General features: G+C 28.3%; 2 protein-coding genes across 2 annotated transcripts; both read right to left on the bottom strand.

Moving 5' to 3' along the window:
• Positions 1 to 1,975: 1,975 nt before the first annotated feature.
• LOC123301042 (dnaJ homolog subfamily C member 13) lies at positions 1,976 to 18,390 on the bottom strand. Its single transcript, XM_044883769.1, has 20 exons — positions 18,258 to 18,390; positions 15,486 to 15,563; positions 14,487 to 14,615; positions 13,940 to 14,357; positions 13,107 to 13,428; positions 12,223 to 12,733; positions 11,232 to 11,635; positions 10,497 to 10,991; positions 8,780 to 9,896; positions 8,023 to 8,490; positions 6,382 to 7,334; positions 6,199 to 6,272; positions 5,718 to 5,873; positions 5,100 to 5,618; positions 5,030 to 5,054; positions 4,679 to 4,954; positions 3,564 to 4,102; positions 2,861 to 3,061; positions 2,370 to 2,766; positions 1,976 to 2,127 (listed from the first exon to the last, which is right to left on the bottom strand). The coding sequence occupies exons 2-20, from the start codon at positions 15,551 to 15,553 to the stop codon at positions 1,991 to 1,993; spliced, it is 7,209 nt and encodes a 2,402-aa protein (XP_044739704.1). The 5' UTR covers positions 15,554 to 15,563; positions 18,258 to 18,390; the 3' UTR covers positions 1,976 to 1,990.
• Positions 18,391 to 19,295: 905 nt separating this feature from the next.
• On the bottom strand, positions 19,296 to 22,001 carry LOC123301043 (trypsin-1-like). The gene is made up of 4 exons (XM_044883770.1): positions 21,867 to 22,001; positions 21,494 to 21,772; positions 20,964 to 21,080; positions 19,296 to 19,463 (listed from the first exon to the last, which is right to left on the bottom strand). Exons 1-4 carry the CDS (start codon positions 21,999 to 22,001, stop codon positions 19,296 to 19,298), a joined length of 699 nt encoding a protein of 232 aa, XP_044739705.1.
• Positions 22,002 to 22,601: the final 600 nt, after the last annotated feature.

The following is a 22,601-nucleotide window of genomic DNA, read 5'->3' on the forward strand; positions in this document are numbered from 1 at the left end:
GCATTATAGGCACGTCGTGTTTTGTTTTAGAATACTCTTTAGACGAATTATGGATCACCTTACTCCTTAAGAACGCAAAATAATCGTCATTTTATATTCTGTTTTACAAATTTGACTCGAATTTTCTCCTTGTTATTCGAAATAGCAATTCTTATAGATTTTGGGATGTTCAATCCGAAATTAACTTCAGAATGGCTTCATTAACCCAAATTTTCGAAGGGTATTATATGCAAAACAAAGAAAAATTCACTTTTTTTTTGTTTCGTGGTGGAATCTACATCCGAATGTATTATTATTTCCAACATAGAGGAAACGAGTGTGAAAACTAACGATAAAATTTTAATGATTCCTTTACCTAACGTGATTCCAACTGTCGCGTTATTTTGAAATAAAATCAGATCCCGAATTCCGCCTAACATATTATACTATTACTAATACTCTAATAGTATTTTGTACTTGAACGGATTATTTGACGTGTTTGCATACAGCAGGTGAAACAGTAGCCGAAAATGTAAATGAAAAAGAGATTTATTATATCGGGCGATTTTAACAGAAAAAATAGAATGATCGAATACAGTTTGCTCTTTAATACTGAAAAACGAGATCGTTATTAATGCAGAATGCGAAATTTTATGCGATTGTAGTTGTTATACAAAGCCCAGGCCTACGTAATAGCTCTTGTTCGTAACTGATAAGATTTTAAATTAGACTGCTGTTCTTTATAATAAAACAAACAACAGTTATCCTCTCTGTCTCTTCTTCCCTTTCATTTTTCTGTTAAAATATCCTGATCTATGTTGGATGGGAACGAATAACAGTATAGTATTTGAATTTATGAACGATAAAAATATGAAAGAAGCACATAGACATAGCCACGGCGTTTTAATGTATATATAATCCGTGGTTACGTCTCTGAAGAAGCATACCAACATGAAAAAAAAAGTTAAATTTAGATGTAGGTGCATCGGTTAATTTCACTATAATGTAAAAAATGTTTACTCTTAGCCTCTTTTACATCCTTTTTTAGAGGTATTAGATACGGGCAAACTTGCCAGACCTAAGCTTATAGTCAAGGTTAAAAACACAGATAGACTGTCATCTATAATGCACAAAGGTTGTTAAAACATAGATTGGTAGTAAACTTGCTGCTATCAGATTCGTTCTATTCTACTGTTAGTCAAATAAAAAATTAAATTCTTCATTTTATTTATAAATTTGAAGCTTTGGTGACTAAAGTCTCAAATTCATTATGGGCGGTTATATGAATTTTCATTTATTATGAAGAGTAGAGCTTACGGATCTTGTATGGGGGACAAATTGAAAAAGTGTCCAGCGGTAAGAAGAAAATTATAACTAAAAAAAAAATCAAAATAGCGCTAGCGTAGCAAAAAGTGTTTGATGTGAACTTCTCTATCCTTCCCTAGATCTTTATTTTACTCTTATTATTTTGTGTAGATGGTTCTCTTCTGCTCTACCCTCCATATCATCTATGTTGAAAATATATATAAATGAAATAAATGATTTCATGACTAAATAAAAATTTATACATCTAAACAAACAGAAATATTTTATACAAATTACCACATTTTTTAAATTTGATTTGACGCCAAATTGTAGTTTTGAGATTCACTATCAAAATATGTTGTCTTGAAAAAATTGATTCAAAGCATCGAATACGAAAACTAGTAAAACTCAGTGTCTCCGTGTATGAGATACCAATCTTGTTAAGGAGGTTACGAATTGTGCTTCTCTACGTCAGAAATTTTGAGTGCTATTTTCCTAATTTAGCTTTTTTTTTCATAAAAAATTGGATTATCAAATCCTAACAAATGATGCTACATACCTCTAATTGAGAATGTAAAATTAAAGCTAATTGTAAACAAAAAAAAAAAAAAAAAAAAAATAAGAAAGTGAAAATGAAAGAATACATTAAAAAAATATATTAAATAATTATTAAATTGAATGAATATTTTTAAAAGAATAAAGTAAATCAAATAAAATCATTTTTACTAGTATTTATAGGATCGTTATCATCGTCATCCTCTAATGGCGGTGGTACTGTAGATAATGATTGTGTTGTATCTGTACCTTGTGTTAAATAACCAGCATTTGATGGTGTTGTATTACCTAAAATCAAATTCAATATAATACAAATTTACTTTTTGACTTTTAAACTCTTGTCCAAAGTCGATTTCAAGTCGATAATGGTTTTTTTGTAAGCATGTACAAACCTATCCTGAGTACGGCGTTTACGGTGGATTGAAGCAACCGACAAATAATCCACATTTTTTAAGTACTTTTCAAACATAGTATAGTAAAATACCCTATTCCCTATTTTCGTTAAAAAAATTTATAAACAATGTACTTACCAGTTAAATAGTTATAAGTATTATTCGAACAATGATTCGATATAAATAAATCATGTCTCTGTTCTTTATATTGTGACCATGTTGTATTTGAATTTAAGAATGTTGTCTGTATCCTCTGACCATACATTGAATTCACTTCAATAATTTTAATAATTTTAACAATATATGCTTTGGTTGTATTATCAACTGTATTGATTGATAATAATTTTAATAGATATGTAATCATATCAATTGATAATAATTGTTTAATTAGTGCATGTTCATTCATTGTATTATTATTTGTAAATATTCTATTTAATGTTTCACATCCAACACCAATTAGATCACTATTTAATTGCATTACTTGTTTTATAATAAACATACAATTATCTATTTTACTTAATGTTGTTACACATAACTGAAAAATTTAATGCAAAAATAATTAGTTTTTATTTCGAGTTGCCTTTCGAAAGTTCTTTATATTCATTAAGGTAATACGAGCGAAGACTTACCTCATTTAATGATACTTGATGTAATATTAAAATAAATGACTTATAAATTAATAGTTTATGTTCAGTGGTATTTGTTTTAATTGTTGTAATTAATTGTAATAACCGTTGTAAATGTCCGAATGATGGTATATTATCACATAATGTTGGCTGTGCTAGTAATAATGCACATATGGATTGAGTTATTAAATTTATGTGGTCAATCTGTAAATCAAAATAAATCAATTACTCAATAACCACGTCAGAAATGATGAAGAAAAGAAAATTCACAGAATATTATTAATCAGATTAAATCTATAAAGACGGTTCTGAGCTCAAATTGTAGCAAACTGCTTAATCGTTTAGGGTTAAAATTGTCAAAAACTTATTATAGAAAGATACTATTAATTGTCTGTTTGTATGCTTGTATTGTGTTACTATTGTGCTACTACTGTTCATAAGCATGCAAAAGCAGACATTTAATAATATCTTTCTTATACATATTGCTTAAGTTATATGTAGAAATGATTTACAAAACACACAATATACCTATAGTAAATAAGAAACGTAGGTTACGTAGAACTCCAATGTCATGTGAAAATGGGTATAAATGGTTGGATAACCACTGGGTAACATGGAGTGCGAGTGAATGTATTTCGTATGAATGCAAGTGAGACACATGTAAGAGTAACGCATGAATCTTATGATTATAAGATGATATACTTACATTTAAAACATCCTTATTAATATTCTGTATATACGCATCCATTAACTCCGACAAAAACTCTTTAGGTTTACGTAACGTCCATGATGGATTCTTAATAAATATATTTAAATACACCCCACTAATAATTAATTGATCACTATTAAATTGTTCAATTGTTCCATCACCACCAGTCATACCACTCAAGTACAATGGTGTTTTATTATCAGGTTGTATCCACTGTTGTTGTATATTATTAATTTGTAATTGTTGAAATTCTTTACGTAATTTATTAATAATTGATTGTATATTAGTTTTAAATTTAAGATTCCATATTAATTCAGGATGTTCATGTTCTGAATCAAACATTGTTATTGATTCTTTAACATTATTATCTAATAGTGCATCAATAAATATTAATGGTATAAATTTATTAATCATTAATTTAATACGTGGTCCGATTAATTTATCGTTGATCATACGTGCTATTATGATACCACATTGTTCACGAATATCTAGTATTGTTGAATTACAATATAAATCTAATAAATATAATAAGATACCTAAAAAAAATAAAATTCAGAATCAATTATTTATTATAATATCTGCCATGAAAAGCAACGCTTGGATGAACTAAAATGACTCTTAAACAGACGGGTAGAGGATATTATGGATATTAGAAGTAAGGATCACAATCTCACATGGCTGTTTGACTCAAAAAGTGTCCACAAAATAGCATTAAATAAAGGGGCTAGAATAGCGCTCGTGTAGCGCAGGGTATGATTTGAACTAAACTGTATGTATATTAATGAGTGTATGTATGGTTCACTCAAGGATCTAGTAATTATAATAGAGATGTAGTTACAAACGAATCAAAAACACTTAAAGAAGGCTTTGAGCATACTTTCGGCATGCGCCTAGTTAACAGCCAATAGAAAGTAGGCACAATGATACCCTGCCTTTTCCCCCTGAGTGAGACTCATCCCCCGCGGTTAGATTCCATCCCTTTTAAACTATTCCTATATCCATGGGTCCACTGGTTCAACAACGCCATCTTAATTTAAAGCTATTCGGGGACCACTTATCGTTCACCGAGAGTCCACCTTAGAAAATTATCCTATAACTAAAAGTATATTTACCTTTATTTAAAAACTCTTGTATAGATCTTGTATTCGATATTAACAAATATACAATTTGTAATATATACAATTGTTGATCACATTGTTGATACAACAATAACAACAAATATGTATATATATGATCCTTATTCTGTGATATAATTTGTACACATTCTTGTGATCTTGTTATTATATTAATAATATCCAATGTTAATTTCTTAATCACATCATTATTTATATGATATAAAATATTAAATAATAATGTTACATTCGATTGATTATTACATACAATTAATTCTAATTTATTATCATTATTATTTAATAATACACTCTTTAAACTTAATAAACATTCAATAATATTATTAATTTTACCATCCATTGTTATCGATAACGTAATATTTGGTAATTGTTCAATAATATATTTATGTTCATCATGTATATATTTTAATAAATCCGTTACAAAATTTTGACTTTGTTGTATAATTGTTGTAGTTGATTGTTGATTATAAACACGTATATATATATTTGATATAACTAATTCATTAGAGAGCGTTTTATATTTAAAGTCAACCGATGATTTAATTAATTCATCTGTGATATTTAATTGTTCATTATTATTGGCTCTTGAATTTAATTTTTTATCTAAAATAAATTCATTTAATTCTGTTCGTGTTAAATGATTCCAAATAAAATATGGTGTCTCACAACTTGTATTTAATAATTTTAATATCGTATTTAACGATTCATTTTTATTAATTAATGATTGATTATCAATTATTAAATCATCTTTATTAATTAATTTAAATTGTTCACATATATATGTTGTTAATAACGATTGTAAGATTGTTTGTATAACATTATTATTCGGTGTATCGTCTGGTATAAATCCACCTAATTTTATTAAGGCTATTATTGAATATTTTGATAATAAATTATTTAATTGTTGTTCACTCATATCGTTCTTATTTTGTTGTTCTAATTCATTGATTTTATGTTCATCGTCATCTTTAGTATCTTTAGTATTATCATTATTTTTATCGTTATTATCATCATTATCGGCGGTAGTTGTTTCTGATTTTTTATCCAATGTATAATCGTAAATAAATATATATTGTAATAAATACCATAAAACACCCGATTTTAATAATTGCATTTGTAATATTGAATCGTAGGATAATGCACAAATACATTTTATTACATTTATACATAATTTATTTAAATGCTGCAAAAAAATTATGAAAAATTTAATTTAATATATTTATTAATTTTAAATTTCATGCATTTTAATAGAAAATTGTTGATTTTACTAAAACTTTCGAAAAAATAAATCGAAAATAGATTTAGAATTAAAAGTAGAAGGCTATATGGATTAAATCTGCAAAATAAAGCACAAGAGTTTGTTTTCAGAATGTAATTCAACGAAACGTGGGATTGGCATGACGATATGCAGTTAAAATTGAATACACTTGCAAGTGAAGGGAAGAAATTCAGATTCTACATTAATTTCAGCCAGAAATTTATTATAATAAAAGCAATGAAACATCACTAGAGAAGGAACAAATGCAATTGAAACGTTCAAAGAACTTTTGTTCACTTGAGTCCATCATTCCTGACACTGAAGATTGACAATATTGCCGGAATAACGATTCACTTATCGGATTGGATACCTGTTTATAATAAATAAAATATAACCAAATTACTTACTTTAAAATTCAACAAAAAACATATATCATAAATAAATTGTTGTTTCGTAATAAAATGATCCCGACACAATGTAAATTGCGACGCAATATAAAAACATTTACATGTATACTTTAAAATTAGTATATTTAAATCGGTCGGTTTCGATGATTTCGTTATAATTGATATTGATCGATTAAACGTTAACAATAAAATATCTAAACCATGTTGATTACGATGTAACTCTTCAATATTTAATTTTGAATATTTCACTGTTGAATAACATAATTCAATCGCATTGATCAACAATTGTTGCGATTGTTGTGAGTCTAAATTAAATAACTCATTATTATTCGTTTCATATTTAATTGTTTTGATTAATTGATCATAGCCAGCATATTTATATTCTTTTAAATCGTTATAATAACGTTTATATAAAATAATTTGTGTTTTTAAAATTAATATAATGTTATTTATATTAATATTACTGTTTTTATTTGATTGATTCTGTATATCATACCATACTTTACGTGAACATAGATATTCATACGCTTGTCGAATCTGTTCGAATTGTTCTCGTCCTTGTGGATTCTTATCTGGATGATATTTTTGTGCTAACTTATAATACGCTTTACGTACAATATCATCGGTAATTTGTGTCTTAATTTTATTGGTTTGTAGATCAATATAATCATCAAGTTGTAATATTTTATAAGCATCGATTACATTAATAGTTGATGGTTTTTTATCGACTTCTGATCGCCATAAATCTAATACATCGATTAATAGTTTGATTGGTTGTTTTATTGGCCAATTTAAATATTTGTTTGTATCACATAAATGTTTTAAATAATAAATGTTACAAAATAGTTCATTTTCAAGTTGTGGATAACGTATCGCTGGTATTGGGATGTATTGATAACGGATTTGAATGTTACAATGTAAACGTTCGGTAAATTCACTGATGTGTCCAGCTATTTTATTTATTAATAATCGTCTGTAAATATTAAAAATAATTTAAATTAATAGAATTTATGATTTCAAAGTAATCATAAGCTTATAAACAAATAAGATTTTCTAAGGAAACAATTTTTTAGTTTTTTGACTACTGTTAGAAAATCTTTGCATCTGAAATCAGGAGTTGGTAATATTACGGAGTAATCGATACTGATATATAAATACCAAAATGTGTTTGAATGTTTGTTTATCAACTTTTCTTGGTAAAATTGATTTATGATATGTAAAATAGAAATAGTTTGCATTCAGTAAAGAGGGATAAGCTAATTTTTACGACGAAAAACTATAGTATTCCAATGTCAACATTTTATACGGGAGCGAAATCGCGGGAACAATTTTTTATTAAATTCTAAGAATGTCCTTTAAACACCCGTTTGTGTACTTCATAATTTCCTGTAAAATTTCTATATTTAACTAAACTTGTAAGCTCTTTGTACCGCCCTGGAGTAAAACTTCTACTGAAGGCAAGAATATCATATAACATATAGGCCTGGGATTCTGTTCCTTTACAAATACATTAAGGGGTTATGTCCAGTTAGAATTTTCAAAGAATCGATTTTGAAAGAATTTATGTACGTAAATAAAAGTAATTAAATTAAATTATGAACCATTAATTAAAGTCACGGGGGATATCTTAAGTTAAAAATAAAATAATTAAAAATAAATACCTCATATCACTGTTCCATATTGATTCAGGTGTATCGTATTCACCTAAAAATATTTGTGAAAACTTATCAGGACCATGATTCTCTAAATAATTGATCATTGCCTCTGGTAATAATTGTCCTAAAATACTTCGCTGTACAATATCACTAATACTTGTTGCATTGCTCGAATCGGAATCCGTCGTTGTGGATGTATTAAACGCTTGCTTTAAATGTGTTAACTTTAAAAATGTTGCAATTGGTTTAATATTTGATCCAGTATACATTAATATAAAATAAAAGACACCAGTTAAATAGATTTTTGATATATCTGGATTATCGTACATAATTAAATACAATAGTGTTGATACTTTTTCAACTATCACAGGATCAAATGTTAATAATAATTGTACAATATGTGATAAACATTGTTGATCACTTAATATACGTTTGATTTTTGGTAATGGTCGAATTATTGCATTATCACTATCACTAAAAAAAAACAAAACAATTCAAATAAAATAAAAAGGATTGAGTTTAGTTCCATCAGTTCTGATTAAAGAAATTACTTTGTCTATTGATTAATTTCCAAACAAGGATAAACGCGTAAGGTTTAATTTTTTTAATTAAAATTACTTCAAATTAATAAACGGAATGAAACATATTAACTATTAATACTTCACATTTTCATGGAATGTCCCTGTGTCAAAATAATAGATTTAATCAGAGTTGATAGAAAAGCAAGCTTCAAAAAAATAGAATAAAAATTAAAAATACATACCGACTTGGATAATAATCACACATTTTAATGAATATATTTAATATTAATATCGTTAAATCAATATCATTCAACAAAGTGCTTGTACCAGTATTATTTGTAATATTATACATGATATACCATTTAAGTTGTGGTATCTGATAAAATAACTTCCATGAATCCATACCCTGTGCCCAACATTTTGTTCGTGTTGTAATCACATTCGTTTGAAACAATTGTTTTAACTTATTAAACGTACAAGGTCCATCACGTTCCTTATTATTTGTATTCGTATAATACCATTCTTTAATCTTATTCAATGGATTATTATCGTTTAATAACGCATCATTAGCTTCAATAGTTGTTGCAGATTGATTACCAAATTCATCATCATCTTTATTTAGCTTCATAAAATTATTATTCTTATTTAAATTAAAACTTAAATGTGATAATAATGATAAATCTAATAAAATTCGGCACATATTTGTCGTATGAATCAATGAATGAACATTTTTTTTATTTAATATTAATTTTTGGATAAACATAATCAATCGATCACGTTCCACATGATCTGTACATTTTTCTAACATTAAAATCATATATTTGATATCATTAAATGGTCCAATGTCCTCGTAATATTCATTATAAACAATTGTCATTGCATGTAAACAATAACACTTTAACTCTAATTTATTTGTTAATAAAAATCGATGATATAAATCATTAAAGAATTCATACGATTTACGAATATTTAATAAATTAATACGATTTGTATCACTTTGCTCTAATAATATCCGTAAATAATAATCACCAATTTTTATTTCATCAGATAAACATTGATAATGGACCTCGAATTCTTGATAGTTCCATGCAATTAAAATACCATTTGATAGATCTTTATCCAATTGATATGAACGGATTTCATATTCTAATGCCAGTTTTAATTCTTCACGTGTTTTATGATTCCATATTAAGTTTGGTAATTCAATGTTTTCGTTGAATTTTAAATAAAATAATCTCCAATTTGATTCACTTTTAATTTGTTGTCTACGTTTACGTAAAACAATTGGTTTATCTTTTAATTGTTGTAATTGTTGTTGTTTTAATTTGTTTATATTGATATTTGTTGGAGTACTGGTTCCTAAATTACAATAAAATTAAATTAAAAAATGTTCACTTGAGACTTTCTGTATACTACTAAACCATATCTGTGGACCGTGGATTTGTGGGAAGGTGTAGAGCTGAAGACTAACTAGAAATAGAAATAAGAAAGAATTCTACTTGCTTTTTAGCAATCGATCGGCTTCTCGGACTTCTAAGATTGAAAGAGTCCGGTTTAAGATTATCTGAGAATTTAAGAGTGCGTAGAAGATACATTGGTCTAGGTGCTTGGGCCTCGATAGCCACCACCTATGAATTTAAAAAGTATACAGAAAGTTAAGTGAAAAATACGCATCCAATAGGTGCACAAATTATTGTTTTTTTGCCTTCAAGAATAAAATTTTGTATGTGAAAATGAAATTATTGAATTACTTTTCAAAAATGAGACGGTACCATTTATGCATCTGACAGGGTGGTGATCAAATGCGGTCTCATATTGTTCGCTTCATCTTTTATATGAACAATTTTAAAATTATTTATAACAGAGAGTGCATTCCTATGAAGCCTCTTAGTAAAAAAAAGCAAAAACTAAACAATTTTGTAAGAACTCCAATTTTGTATGCATCAAAATATCGGTTACCTGATGTCGCCCGCAAATTACTCCAATGCTGTATCGCTAACTCCGTATAATGTTCCAAATGTTTTTCAACATTTTTAATTTGCCGTTCGATTGTTAACCATTGTTGTGATTTTTGTTTCAATTTAAAATCATCTTGTGCTAATTTTAAATTATCACGTACATTTAACAATTTATCATCTGCATTATCATTTGTCACTTGTTCATTTGAATCCAAATAGTGTAGCAGACCAATAGGTAGTATACGTTTTAATACACCCATGGCAATAGGATTACCAGTCACCCATAAACCAATTAAATGGCGGGATAATTGTCTATGCGTTAGTAATCTTGTAGTACAGTAAGTGGTATTATCAGTAGTTGTTGTGGGAGCACTTGTATATAGCGCAGTTAATAAATGTCTAGGTAATATACCTTCTGCTAATGCCAAATGTTGCATACGTAGGGCTATTTCATCGTCACCTTCTTCAATGATAGCACGCATTATTAACCCCGCACCTGTAATATCAAATTTAACTTGTTATTTTTTTACTAAATTCGCTAGCTTGAGCTCTAGCGACTTTTTGATGAAGACATTTCTAAACAGAGGTTTTTTTTTCCAATTTCGAGCCTTAAGAACTTAAGAAGATATTCTTCAGGAATTTGATAAAGAAAATATTCAAATTTCTGTAAATAAATAAGGCTAGCGGAAACAAATCGTAGAATTTTTTTATTTCTCTAGATTTGATACAAACATACCTTTAATAATAGCCATTGATGGATGCTGAAATAATTTAAATAAACTTCTTCCTCGTGCTGCAACCATTTCTAATAAATTATCAAAATGTTTTGAATCCGTTGTTTCACAATATGGTACACATAATGCATACGTTAAAAAATCCAACATAGCATTAATAATTAATGCTCCAGTATTATAATTAATATGATCAATCCACATGTTCAACAATTGGTCTAAGAACTTATTCGATTGTAGCAATGATGATTTATTTAATTGTTCTTGTCTTAAATCATGTTGCTCATCGATACTGTTTATTGATGAGTAATGCATTAATGAGCAAAGCATATCAATAGATGCATATGTTACACTTGGATCTTGTTTACGTAATGCAAATATTATTTTATTGCCAATTGATTCACGGAAACTAAAAATAATATGTAATTGTAATAAACTCAACGTATGAAGCTAACGATAATCGATTTTTTTGGATAAGTTATCCAAAAAATCTCACACAAATTACATTGGAAAACACCGATTGCAAAAGGGCACACGGTCTTCTATTCCTTTCGTAATCCTCTACAAGAGTCTATATAAATAAAATAGTGGTAGTTTTTTTTCAATGTAATTTATGCGTACTTATTTAAATCAAATTTTAGTGGAACCTTTTTTTAATGTACTTTGTGCGTCGTCCTTTGAACTGATATGTAGGGGAGATGGACTACAGTGAAACAAAAAAATGTTTTTGGACTTTTAAAAACAAAATATTTATTCCATTTAGGTCACCTCTATTAATAACGAATTTGAGCGAACTGTATATGATAGGCACACATTCAAACAATGATAAGAATTCATTTATACAACAGACAAGTAATGAACAAGAAGAAAACAACTCAAAAATGATTGTTGATTTGACTAAACTGTTTCCCGTCTTACTATCTTAAATGAAACAATAAACATCGCATAGTGGAAAACAAGAATTATAAATAAACTGTTTGATAACTTAGTACATACCCATTTAAATGTGTAAAAGATGTAAAACCAATTTTGGTCGCACATAAACGTCTTAACGCATGAAACTGTAACTCCAATTGTTGTATAGTCAATTGTTCATTATTATTATTATTCGCCAACAATAACAACACATTCGTTAACAATTTATCCTTATTCTCACTAAATAAACCTTCATTATGTATATACGTATACAACAATCCTGTATACGGTATATTTGTATTAAATCGTTCTAACATATCATAAAATGTATATGTTGTATTAATATTATTAAACTTGTTCGTATTATTTGTTTCATTATTTGTAAGACTTAAACCACTTTGTATTAAATATTTTATATGTAATAATTCAATATCATCATCCAATTGATACTTAAATGGTATGTAACGTTTACCACGTACAGTTAAATATGATTTTATATGGATGTTATAATTACCACTACTTCGTATTGAATCTAATAGTGTTGATAAGAGTGTATCACGATCAATTGAACATGTATATACACGTTTTATACCTATAACAAAATTTAACAAGTGAAGATAGAATCATATGAGTTAATTATTTAAATATCCTGCATATGTTTGTATGCTTGAAAATCAATGTTTGAACCCTTAATTAAAGAAAAATTTCTTTTCAGAAAATTGTGATTAGGAATCGGCGAAAGAAAGTATTTGGTATTTGTCATACGTGAGGTACTTTGAATCCATTGGATACACTCCCACGGTCAGACAGCGCCAAGCACCGCCCAACAACACCCACTTTCAATGGTACAGGTCACTGGGATACGCCCAGTTAGCGCGCCAAAATCGACGGAAGCAATAGTTTTCAAAACGAAACACAAGAAACTCAAATTAACCTAGATGATTTATGATCAAAGGTGCACATACCTGTTATATATTCAACATAAAATAATTGTGGATTATTAATATCACGTATCAATGCATAAATATATGTATATGGTTGTAGTGTACATATTGAGTATGTTTGTATATCACGTTCAATTAAACATGTTTCTGTTAAACATAAAATACGTTTAACAGGCTCTTTATGTCTCTCATTATTCACTTTATAAATGATGAATTCATTGATTGATTGTAAGTTTAATAATATTAAATCGTCAGAACCATTTGACGTCGGTGTTGAATATTTACCAAAACGTTGTATTTGACATTCATCTAATGTTATAGAATAATTTTTTAATATTTTTATTTGTAAACCTGCAAGCATAAAATATTTTTTATTAGAAATATTTATTTATCTATTTATAGTTTTAGTGACGCTGTATATTGAAAATAGTCGTTCACACTATTCGTCGTTTGGTATCAAATTTTGTTGAGCGCGGTTGGTTGAACCGCGTTTATTTAATGGTTGAAACTAAACCTAATTTTTTTAAACAATTTTGATAACCAACGAGACTTATTTCACACTCAAAGGCGGCGAATCCTCACAATAAATATGAAACGCCATTGCATGGCCAAAAAGTGACTGTTTAAGCCCAAACGAAGCAAAAAAAGGCTCAATTTGTTTTAAGTAATAGAAGCGGCAACTTTACTAATGTTTTATTCAAAAACTAGTCCAAATAAATTGTTAATAAGAACCAAATTGAATAAAAATACCGTAATACCGTTATATCTTGCATACTAGTAAAGTTTTTTAAAAACCAATTTCACTTTTCTGCACGTTCAGTGAGAATTCTTCACCTGAAGTGAAGATAGTTCACAGCTAGTTTCTGATGATACATACCTAAATGTTGTTGTGACTGTTCAATCATTTTATTAATAATCTCTTGTCTATTAGCTGATATAAACAAATGTAAACGTCCATAGCCTCCATACACAATCACAAAACCATTCTCCACATCTGATATAAATGCAATACCTTCTAAATCTTTATAATAATATGACGTTAACACTACATTAGTCGTTGGATCCAATTGATTCAACGAATACGATGTTATTTCAAACATACAAGGTAATTTTGTTTGTGACCAATGTAACTTATATCCATTATATTTATTCGTCTGTATTGATTTATTAATTAATAATGCTTTTAGTGTATCCGTTAATAATTCTGTACGATAATCACATGAGAAACGCATTGTATCAACTTTTTTATCTTTACGCATTGTTAATATAAATTCATTGTTAGCACTGTTATTTGTATTTGTTGTATTGATATTTGTTGTTATGTTATTGCCACTTGTACCAGTTGAACTTGTACCAGTACTACTGGTATTGGTATTGTTGCTTGTATTTGTAACATTACTGCCACTGGAGTTTGTTGTAATTGGTTCTATTTTAATAATATCATTGTAGATCCAACGATTTGTTACTTCTAAGTTTGTTGGATTATATGTTGTTATCCCTAAGGTACCAATTGAAAATATTCGTTTGTATCTAAAACAAATTAAAAACGATTTTAAGTTTATTATTTTGTAAATTTAGTACATGTATCACCAATTCAAAAAATGCGTCACTTTAAAATAAATTAGCATATATAAATATTGTTCCTTTTTTTAACGCCACATGCTTTTCACATAAAATGTGTAGATAGTGAAGACACGGCCGTAGCAAGGGGGGGTAATGCCCTTGAAATCACAATGCCCTCCCTTAAAAATATCAAAAACTAAGATAAATTATTATAATTAAATTGTTTGGTCATAGTTTGAGATAGCAAAAATTGTAACGATATTTATCTAAACTTTTCCGAACATTCCACAGTTTGTTCTGTTTGTTCACTTTAGCTTGAAATTGATTGTTTTAAATATTTTTATTATTATAATAAGTTTGCAGGAACAATACGATCTAAATGGTATTTTTGAACTAGCTATTTGCTCGTATCACCCCACCTAACAATTAATTATTACCTCACTCTCACTCATATGTTGATCTCTACATCTAAATTTGGAAGTTCAATCATCTTGATCTTCATCATTGAGGATTTAATAGTTCTTAGATTCATGCTTATGTTCTATCACAGAAATTATTTGTCTACGAATAGCTATTGAATAGAGATCAGTGATATAAATGGTGATTGATTTAAGAGCCCCTGCTTCGCAGGTCAATTATGGTAAATTTTTTAGTTCCGCCCTACCTGTAACCAATACTGCCCTATCTCAAATTCGAAACTAGCTACAGCTATGTGTGTAGAGCGATATATTAAAAAGAAAAAATAAAAGAGTAGATATTAGTAGTACGATTTGAATAAATTTTATGTCGTAATAAAATTTCATTTAGAAAATAGTTAAAATATTGAAGGCAACTTACTTTCCTTTCCATGAATGTTTAGTGACATAAAAACATGCCACATCTTCATTATCTTTGATTGGCATCATTTTTCATCACCTGGAATAGAGCAATAAAATATTAAAATACTGTAATATAGAACTTGTAAATTCTGTCTGTTGGCGGACAATTGCAGAAAAAACTTTTGTAATATATCACATTACAATTTGAAGAAAAAAAAAACAAGTGAAAATAAACAATTGATTGAGTTAATTGTTGAAATACCCTGTAAAGACAGTGTTGAATGTCAGTGCTTGCATTATATTTAAAAGTTTATAGCAGATTTTCGCCCTCAATTTGTCCTAGTTTCGAAAATTTCGATATTTTTTAAAGTATTTTCTAGAAAACTGTTTTTTTTTCGAAAATCTTTTACAAGACTCGCTCTGGTGGACCATTTTAATCTATACACCTAAATATCTCGTTTTGTAGTTACTCAATCAAAAAATGACTTAAACAAAAGTTGCAGCATTTGATGAGGGACATCATGTTCTGACATCAGATTGGACCTAGTTTTTCGGGTTTCTTTAATAGCTGTTTTATATCCTAAACGGTTAGAGACAGAATAAAGCTTTAAATTAGAAAGTTGATCCTCATAAAAAAATTAATATTTTTCATCTAAACAATTTTTTAACTACAAAACGAGATATTTAAAAGTATGAATTAAAATGACCCATCCTGCATATCAAGTAAAAGTCATTACAGTCAGAATTAAAAGTCATTACAGAACCTCTTTTCCGTTCTGTGGAAAACTTTTTAATCTTAGAGGTCCCCCTCACAGTAATGACGTTTTTAGTTATCATAATTTAACTTTAGATGAAAATATTTTCTTGTTTTCATCCTTTTTAGAGCGTCAAAACTGTTTTTTTCTTTGTCGTAAAAAATAAATATATCGATTGTGGTTTTCCTGGAAGTGAACCTAATTTGCTTGTACCGCAAATTAAAAAGAAATTAAATGAATCATTTTTGATATAGGTATCTGAATGTTATTTTTTTAAATAAATAAACAGTTCAGTCAATAAGATTATTTAATTAAATGATATTTTTATAACGTCATCATTTTTTAACTCTTTATTTATGATTGACCAATTTTAAATTAAAAAACGAATTGAAAGCTGCCATTGAAAACAAATGTGCACAAATACACAATTATAACGATTACAAAATCTTTTGATCAATGCCTGATTTCTATATATTATCTATGCTCATTATTTTAAATTTTTTTTCCGGATCATACTCAGGAATAAAAATAGTGTATACATTTTTTGGAGCACTCTGTACATTCAGTACAATGTAAACAATGTCTAGTGAATCTGTTATACCCAGTGTATATTTAATATTTTTTATACCATGCATATATGTAATATGCAAAGTATAGTAAGTTTAGTACCAAGTTTGTAAAGCTTAAAAATATTGATGCTACGAACAAAATTTTGGTATAGGTGTTCATAAAATCACCTAATTAGTCCATTTCCGGCTGTCTGTCCTCCATCCGTCCGTCTGTGGGCACGATAACTCAAAAACGAAAAAAGATATCAAGCTGAAATTCTTACAGCGTACTCAAGACGTAAAAAGTGAGGTCGAAACATAGGCCATTGGGTTTTGGGTCCTACGGACCCATTTTGTAAACCGTTAGAGATAAAACAAAAGTTTAAATGTAAAAAATGTTCCTTATCAAAAAATAAACAACTTTTGTTTGAAACATTTTTTTGTAAACATCACTGTTTACCCGTGAGGGCGCAAATTAGTCGTAAATTGTAAAGTATGTATTATATGGGAATATCAGTTATGTATGTGTGACATGTATGTATGTGTAATGTGATAGAGTAATAAACACTGTCTTTGCTTGGTATTTCAACAATTAACTCAGCCAATTGTTTGTTTTCACTTGTTGGTATTATTTTTAATCACTTTGTATTTACTAAAATAATAATAATAATAATAAGGGGGCGTTTTAAATAATTATTTTTCAGCGAACAGAAACAGGGCGTTCAAGCAACGCTATCTAGTCTTACATTTTCTCATGTAGGTTTCCTAAAAATTATCGGATTTCATGATTTTTCTATAGCGGTTGTTTCTGAATATTGTTTACTTTGAGTCGCACATGTATGGAAAAAAAATAAGAATCTGCTGTTAATTAAATATAAATTTCATTCAAAAATTTTCCATTGCTTGACTTTTCCTATATTCACATACTAATTCAACTAATATAAAGCCCAATTTATTTAATATATATTAAAATTCATTAAATTTATGGTATTTCTATATATCAGGAATTAAAAAATGGGGATTCCGGCTGTTGAGGAATTTCGCCCTTCAAATTTTTTAATATGTATAGTTAATTCGTATTTTTCTAAGTTGAATTTGAAAAACTCACGGGACCTTGAAGGTTTAAATCTAGGCCTATTGATGCGGAAAACAGCCGATAAAAATTCTCCAAATATTCACATGATAATTTTACATTGATATGAGATAATTGGTTAAAAACCATAGAATTATGGCAACAGCTAGCTGTTTGATGAGTATTATTTACAATTGATAATTATTATAAATCATTGACGAGATATTGATGATGAATTTAGTAAATAATTAAATAAATTACATGCATATACATACATACATATACGTACAATTACATTTAAACACGTTACACTGACACATATGTGTAATAACAATGTATATGTATTGAAGATTTTGTACAAATGTTTTTCTGTTGTTATTACAGTTTTTTAATTTGATTTAATTTGAAATACTTACTAATTATAATAAAATTTAAAATACTGTACGATGTAATGTATGATGTAATTCATTTATAAATGAATCCCTATCGTTGTATTTATTGATATGTTATTACTTGTATTGAATTGTTTTGAATTACATTTGATTCGGCACTCACAAATGTCACTTGCTTACATTTATTAATATATTTTAATATATCTGTCACTTCTCGCTACACTCATTTATTTCTATTATCTTATCCGTCATTAAGTACCAACTTATTTATTTATCAACTAACTTTTTTTTTAATAATATAAAGGCGTGCTAATTTATCTACATGTTCAAATTATTAAAGACGTACACCTCTCAATCTCGACTCAATATTGTATCTTTAAAATACGATCCATTAGCTGTTTTAATAAAAAAAATTCGATTTAGAATAGAAATTTTCAATTTTCTATTATGCGGCTGTGCGGCCAAAATTCGAAAAAAGTTACTAGATTAGTCTTTTTCATCATTAAGTTTGCTACAGGGATGTCTAAGCAAAAAAAAAAAAAACCGTTCACAAGTGAAATACATAAAAAATTTTATGAATATCAATATTGCAACAGAAAATTTGTAGAAATAGAAATATAAAGTCCTTTTTTTAACAAAATTAAAGTTGTTTCAGTTTTTAAAATGAAAAGGTCTATTGAAACAGTAATAACACGCTGTTGGATGCTGCCTTTAAACTTATTGGAGGATACTAGGAAAAGTATTAGCTATTGAATAAAACAAAATTCATCCGTTACTTGAATTTGATTTGTTACCCCAGGGAATGGTCGATAAGGGGTGAAGGAGATAAAAATCGGGACGCCTCAAATAGCTCATTTTTAAGAGCAATTGAATTCAGAGCTCTTAATGGACCCATAAATGCCAAATATGTTCCGGAACTAACCGCCACGGAACCAAATCTAACGCTAATAGGAACCAATGGTGGCCTTGAAAAATATAAACCAATTATTATTTATCAAAACTATTTATTTTCGTAGGTTACATACAATCAACAATAACAAATGTATATTAAAACAAAAGTGCTTAGAATGCATCATTATATAGGATCCAATTTCTATAAAAATATGCATCCGAATATAAATTTATTCCACCTGGAATACAAATTACAACTCCGTCCACATATAACATGGAAACAACTGATGCAATACCAGCTAATTTACCATTTACAGCAGCCGGACCACCTGAATCACCCTGTATTAGTAAAATATTATAAAATAATAATTAAAATACTAAATTTTTGATGATTTTACTAAGAAATTGATCCACCATTATATTATTCTATCGACCGGAAGACGGAGAAAAGTTTTAATAAACGGAGTCGTAGACGCTTATTTTTGTTTTTGAACACTCCAAAGAGTCTTTTCCACTAAACATATAGCCCATAGAATAATATAACCTGTAACATACATAGCCACAGTGATTTGATCAAAATACTTGTTTACTGAATATTTCAAAATCGAATACATACGGGACAAATTGGCATTTTTAGATTCTGTAAACACATTTTACCATTTGAATCTATTTCAAATTTTTTAAGCTTTTGTTTGCATATTCGTGGTGGTATTAATTGTAAATTTACAGAATGGAATTCATCTGATATATTTCTGAACTAGAACAGAATAAAAAAAATGTTATTATGGTCTACTACTCATACCTCTAATAATAACATTAGGCCTAATGTTATTATTAATTATTATTAGGGATGCCCTCGGGGGCATCCATTAATTACGTGAACTCAAAATGTTGAAGGTGGTGTACTATAAAATCTTCTGCCTACTATTAATTCCTTATAGCACACCTAAACTTTATATTAATTTTCCCGATTTATAAAAATAAATTTAGTCCTTAAACAACTTTGGGGGGTCCAACCAAATTTCACCAAAGAGGGAGGAATCTAAATTGAATAAAAAACAAGTGAAAAGAAACAATTGACTGAGTTAATTGTTGAAATACCATGCATAGTCAGTGTTGATTTCTTTATCACATAACACATACAAAAATGTATAGACAGTGTTGATGCGCAGTCGTTTGTTTTTTGACGTCACGTAAATAACAAAAGATATTCACTTTTAATTAGACACGCCCACAACTGATATTCCTATATTATAATACATACTATAAAATTTGCACCTAATTAACGCCCTCGTGGGTAAACAGTGATGTTTACAAAAAAAAGTTTCAAACAAAAGTTTTTTATTTTTTTATAAGGAACATTTTTTACATTTAAACTTTTGTTCTATCTCTAACGGTTTAAAAAATGGGTCCTACGGACCCAAGACCCAATTGACCCATGATGCTCATTTACGAACTTGACCTCACTTTTTACGTCCTGAGTACGCTGTAAAAATTTCAGCTCGATATCTTTTTTCGTTCTTGAGTTATCGTGTCCACAGACGGACGGACGGACGGACGGACGGACGGACGGACAACCGGAAATGGACTAATTGGGTGATTTTATGAACAGCTATGACAAAATTTTTTTCCTAGCATCATTATTTTCAAGCGTTACAAACTTGGGACTAAACTTAATATACTATGTATATTTCATATATGCATGGTATAACAACTCACGTAATTAATAAAGACCCCTTACCTTTGTTTAAAACCTAAAGATCTGCTTTTATACGATCATTATTATAGTTTTATTTCACCGCGTGGCTAATCAATCATTACAACTTTTTCTTTAATTACCTCTGTGTATCCCCAACCAGAAACATTAAATATAGTGTTTCCTCTAACTTCATGATCAATAATACCAATTGGCGTAATGGAAGTTGTAAACTCTCCTGCCCAGAATTTTCCTTGTATCTAAAAAACATTTAAATGTTTTTATTTATTAATAATCACTAAAGATAATTATATATGACCAGGAAAATGACCCTATTGTCGGTCATTTGTATGCCTTGGACTTTTCGACACATGACATTCCACCAACAAAGATATACCAATATGTTTTTAAAAGTATATTTTTTACTTACTTTACAATCTAACGATTCAATCTTTAACATATCGTATTTCGGCAAAAAAGTATTTACATATTTCGTTGCATCTAGCTTTTACTCATTGCAATTTGCACAACATATTTGCACTTTTTACAACATGACCAAACTGACTGAGAGACCAAAATCCCACGTATCGTGTGCTGTGTAGTGTCTTTTGCAAGTTTTCGAAATAGTCAACTTTTTCTATCAAGTCTTAAGGTATCGATAACTACAACTTACCTTTATTAAAGCAATATCATGTGTCAAAGAACTTTCATTCCAACCGTTATGGACTATAAATTTATCCACTAAAAATATAGATTTTCCAATTTCATGCTCAAAAGTGTTACTTTTAATTGAATTTATTTGTAGCGTCAAATTGAATTCACCTGCAAATACGTAATGGGTCCAATCGGCACCCAGATAACAATTAGCCGCTGTTACTACAAAACTATTATTTAAAATTGAGCCACCACAAAATTGATCTTTTTCCTTATCTGCAGTACTATATATGAATACCTGAAGAGCGCACAATTTTATTCATAATTTTCCTTATAAAATAAATTACCCAAGTTATTGTTCCGTCAAATTTTATTTCGTTTAGTAGATTTACCTGATATGGAAAATTGCTTTTAGAAACTAGTTCTCCATCTCTAACAAAAGTAGGTTTTATTGTTGTGCATAATTTTATATTTTTCGTAAATATCAAAAATAAAAGGAAATTGCAAACTTTAAAAAGCCAAACCATTTTACTTCGCAAAAAGTTTGATATTTTATGAATTGTAAATATGTACTTGTCAAAATATTAAAATAATATATCATTCAAAGAGTCAAGAGCTTAATAAAAGATCAAGTGCCAAATGATAAAATGAAAATTTATACAAAGAATCTGTATTCTGTATTTTTATACCATGTTTATATGAAATATACATAGTATATTAAGTTGAGTCCCAAGTTTGTAACGCCTAAAAACATTACTCCTGCTTACCCACGAGGGCGCTAATTAGGTGCAAATTTTATAGTATGTGTTAATATGGGAAAATCAGTTGTGTGTGTGACTATTTAAAAGTGGATATCTTTTCTTATTTACGTGACGTCAAAAAACACGCTTGCATCATCATCACTGTCTATACATGGTATTTCAACAATTAACTCAGTCAATTGTTTATTTTCACTTGTTTTGGTTAAAGCTTGTCACGAAGTTGTGACCATATTGGGATTGGGGTTTAACTCTAAAAAAAAAAGAGAGGAATATTGGGTATATTTACCTAGCCCATATCAGCAAACAGGGATATTTGAAATAAGTTTTTTTATTAAAATAAATAATTTTCTATAAAAAAAATAAATT

Source organism: Chrysoperla carnea, chromosome 5, assembly GCF_905475395.1.
Source record: "Chrysoperla carnea chromosome 5, inChrCarn1.1, whole genome shotgun sequence".
Lineage (NCBI taxonomy): Eukaryota > Metazoa > Arthropoda > Insecta > Neuroptera > Chrysopidae > Chrysoperla > Chrysoperla carnea.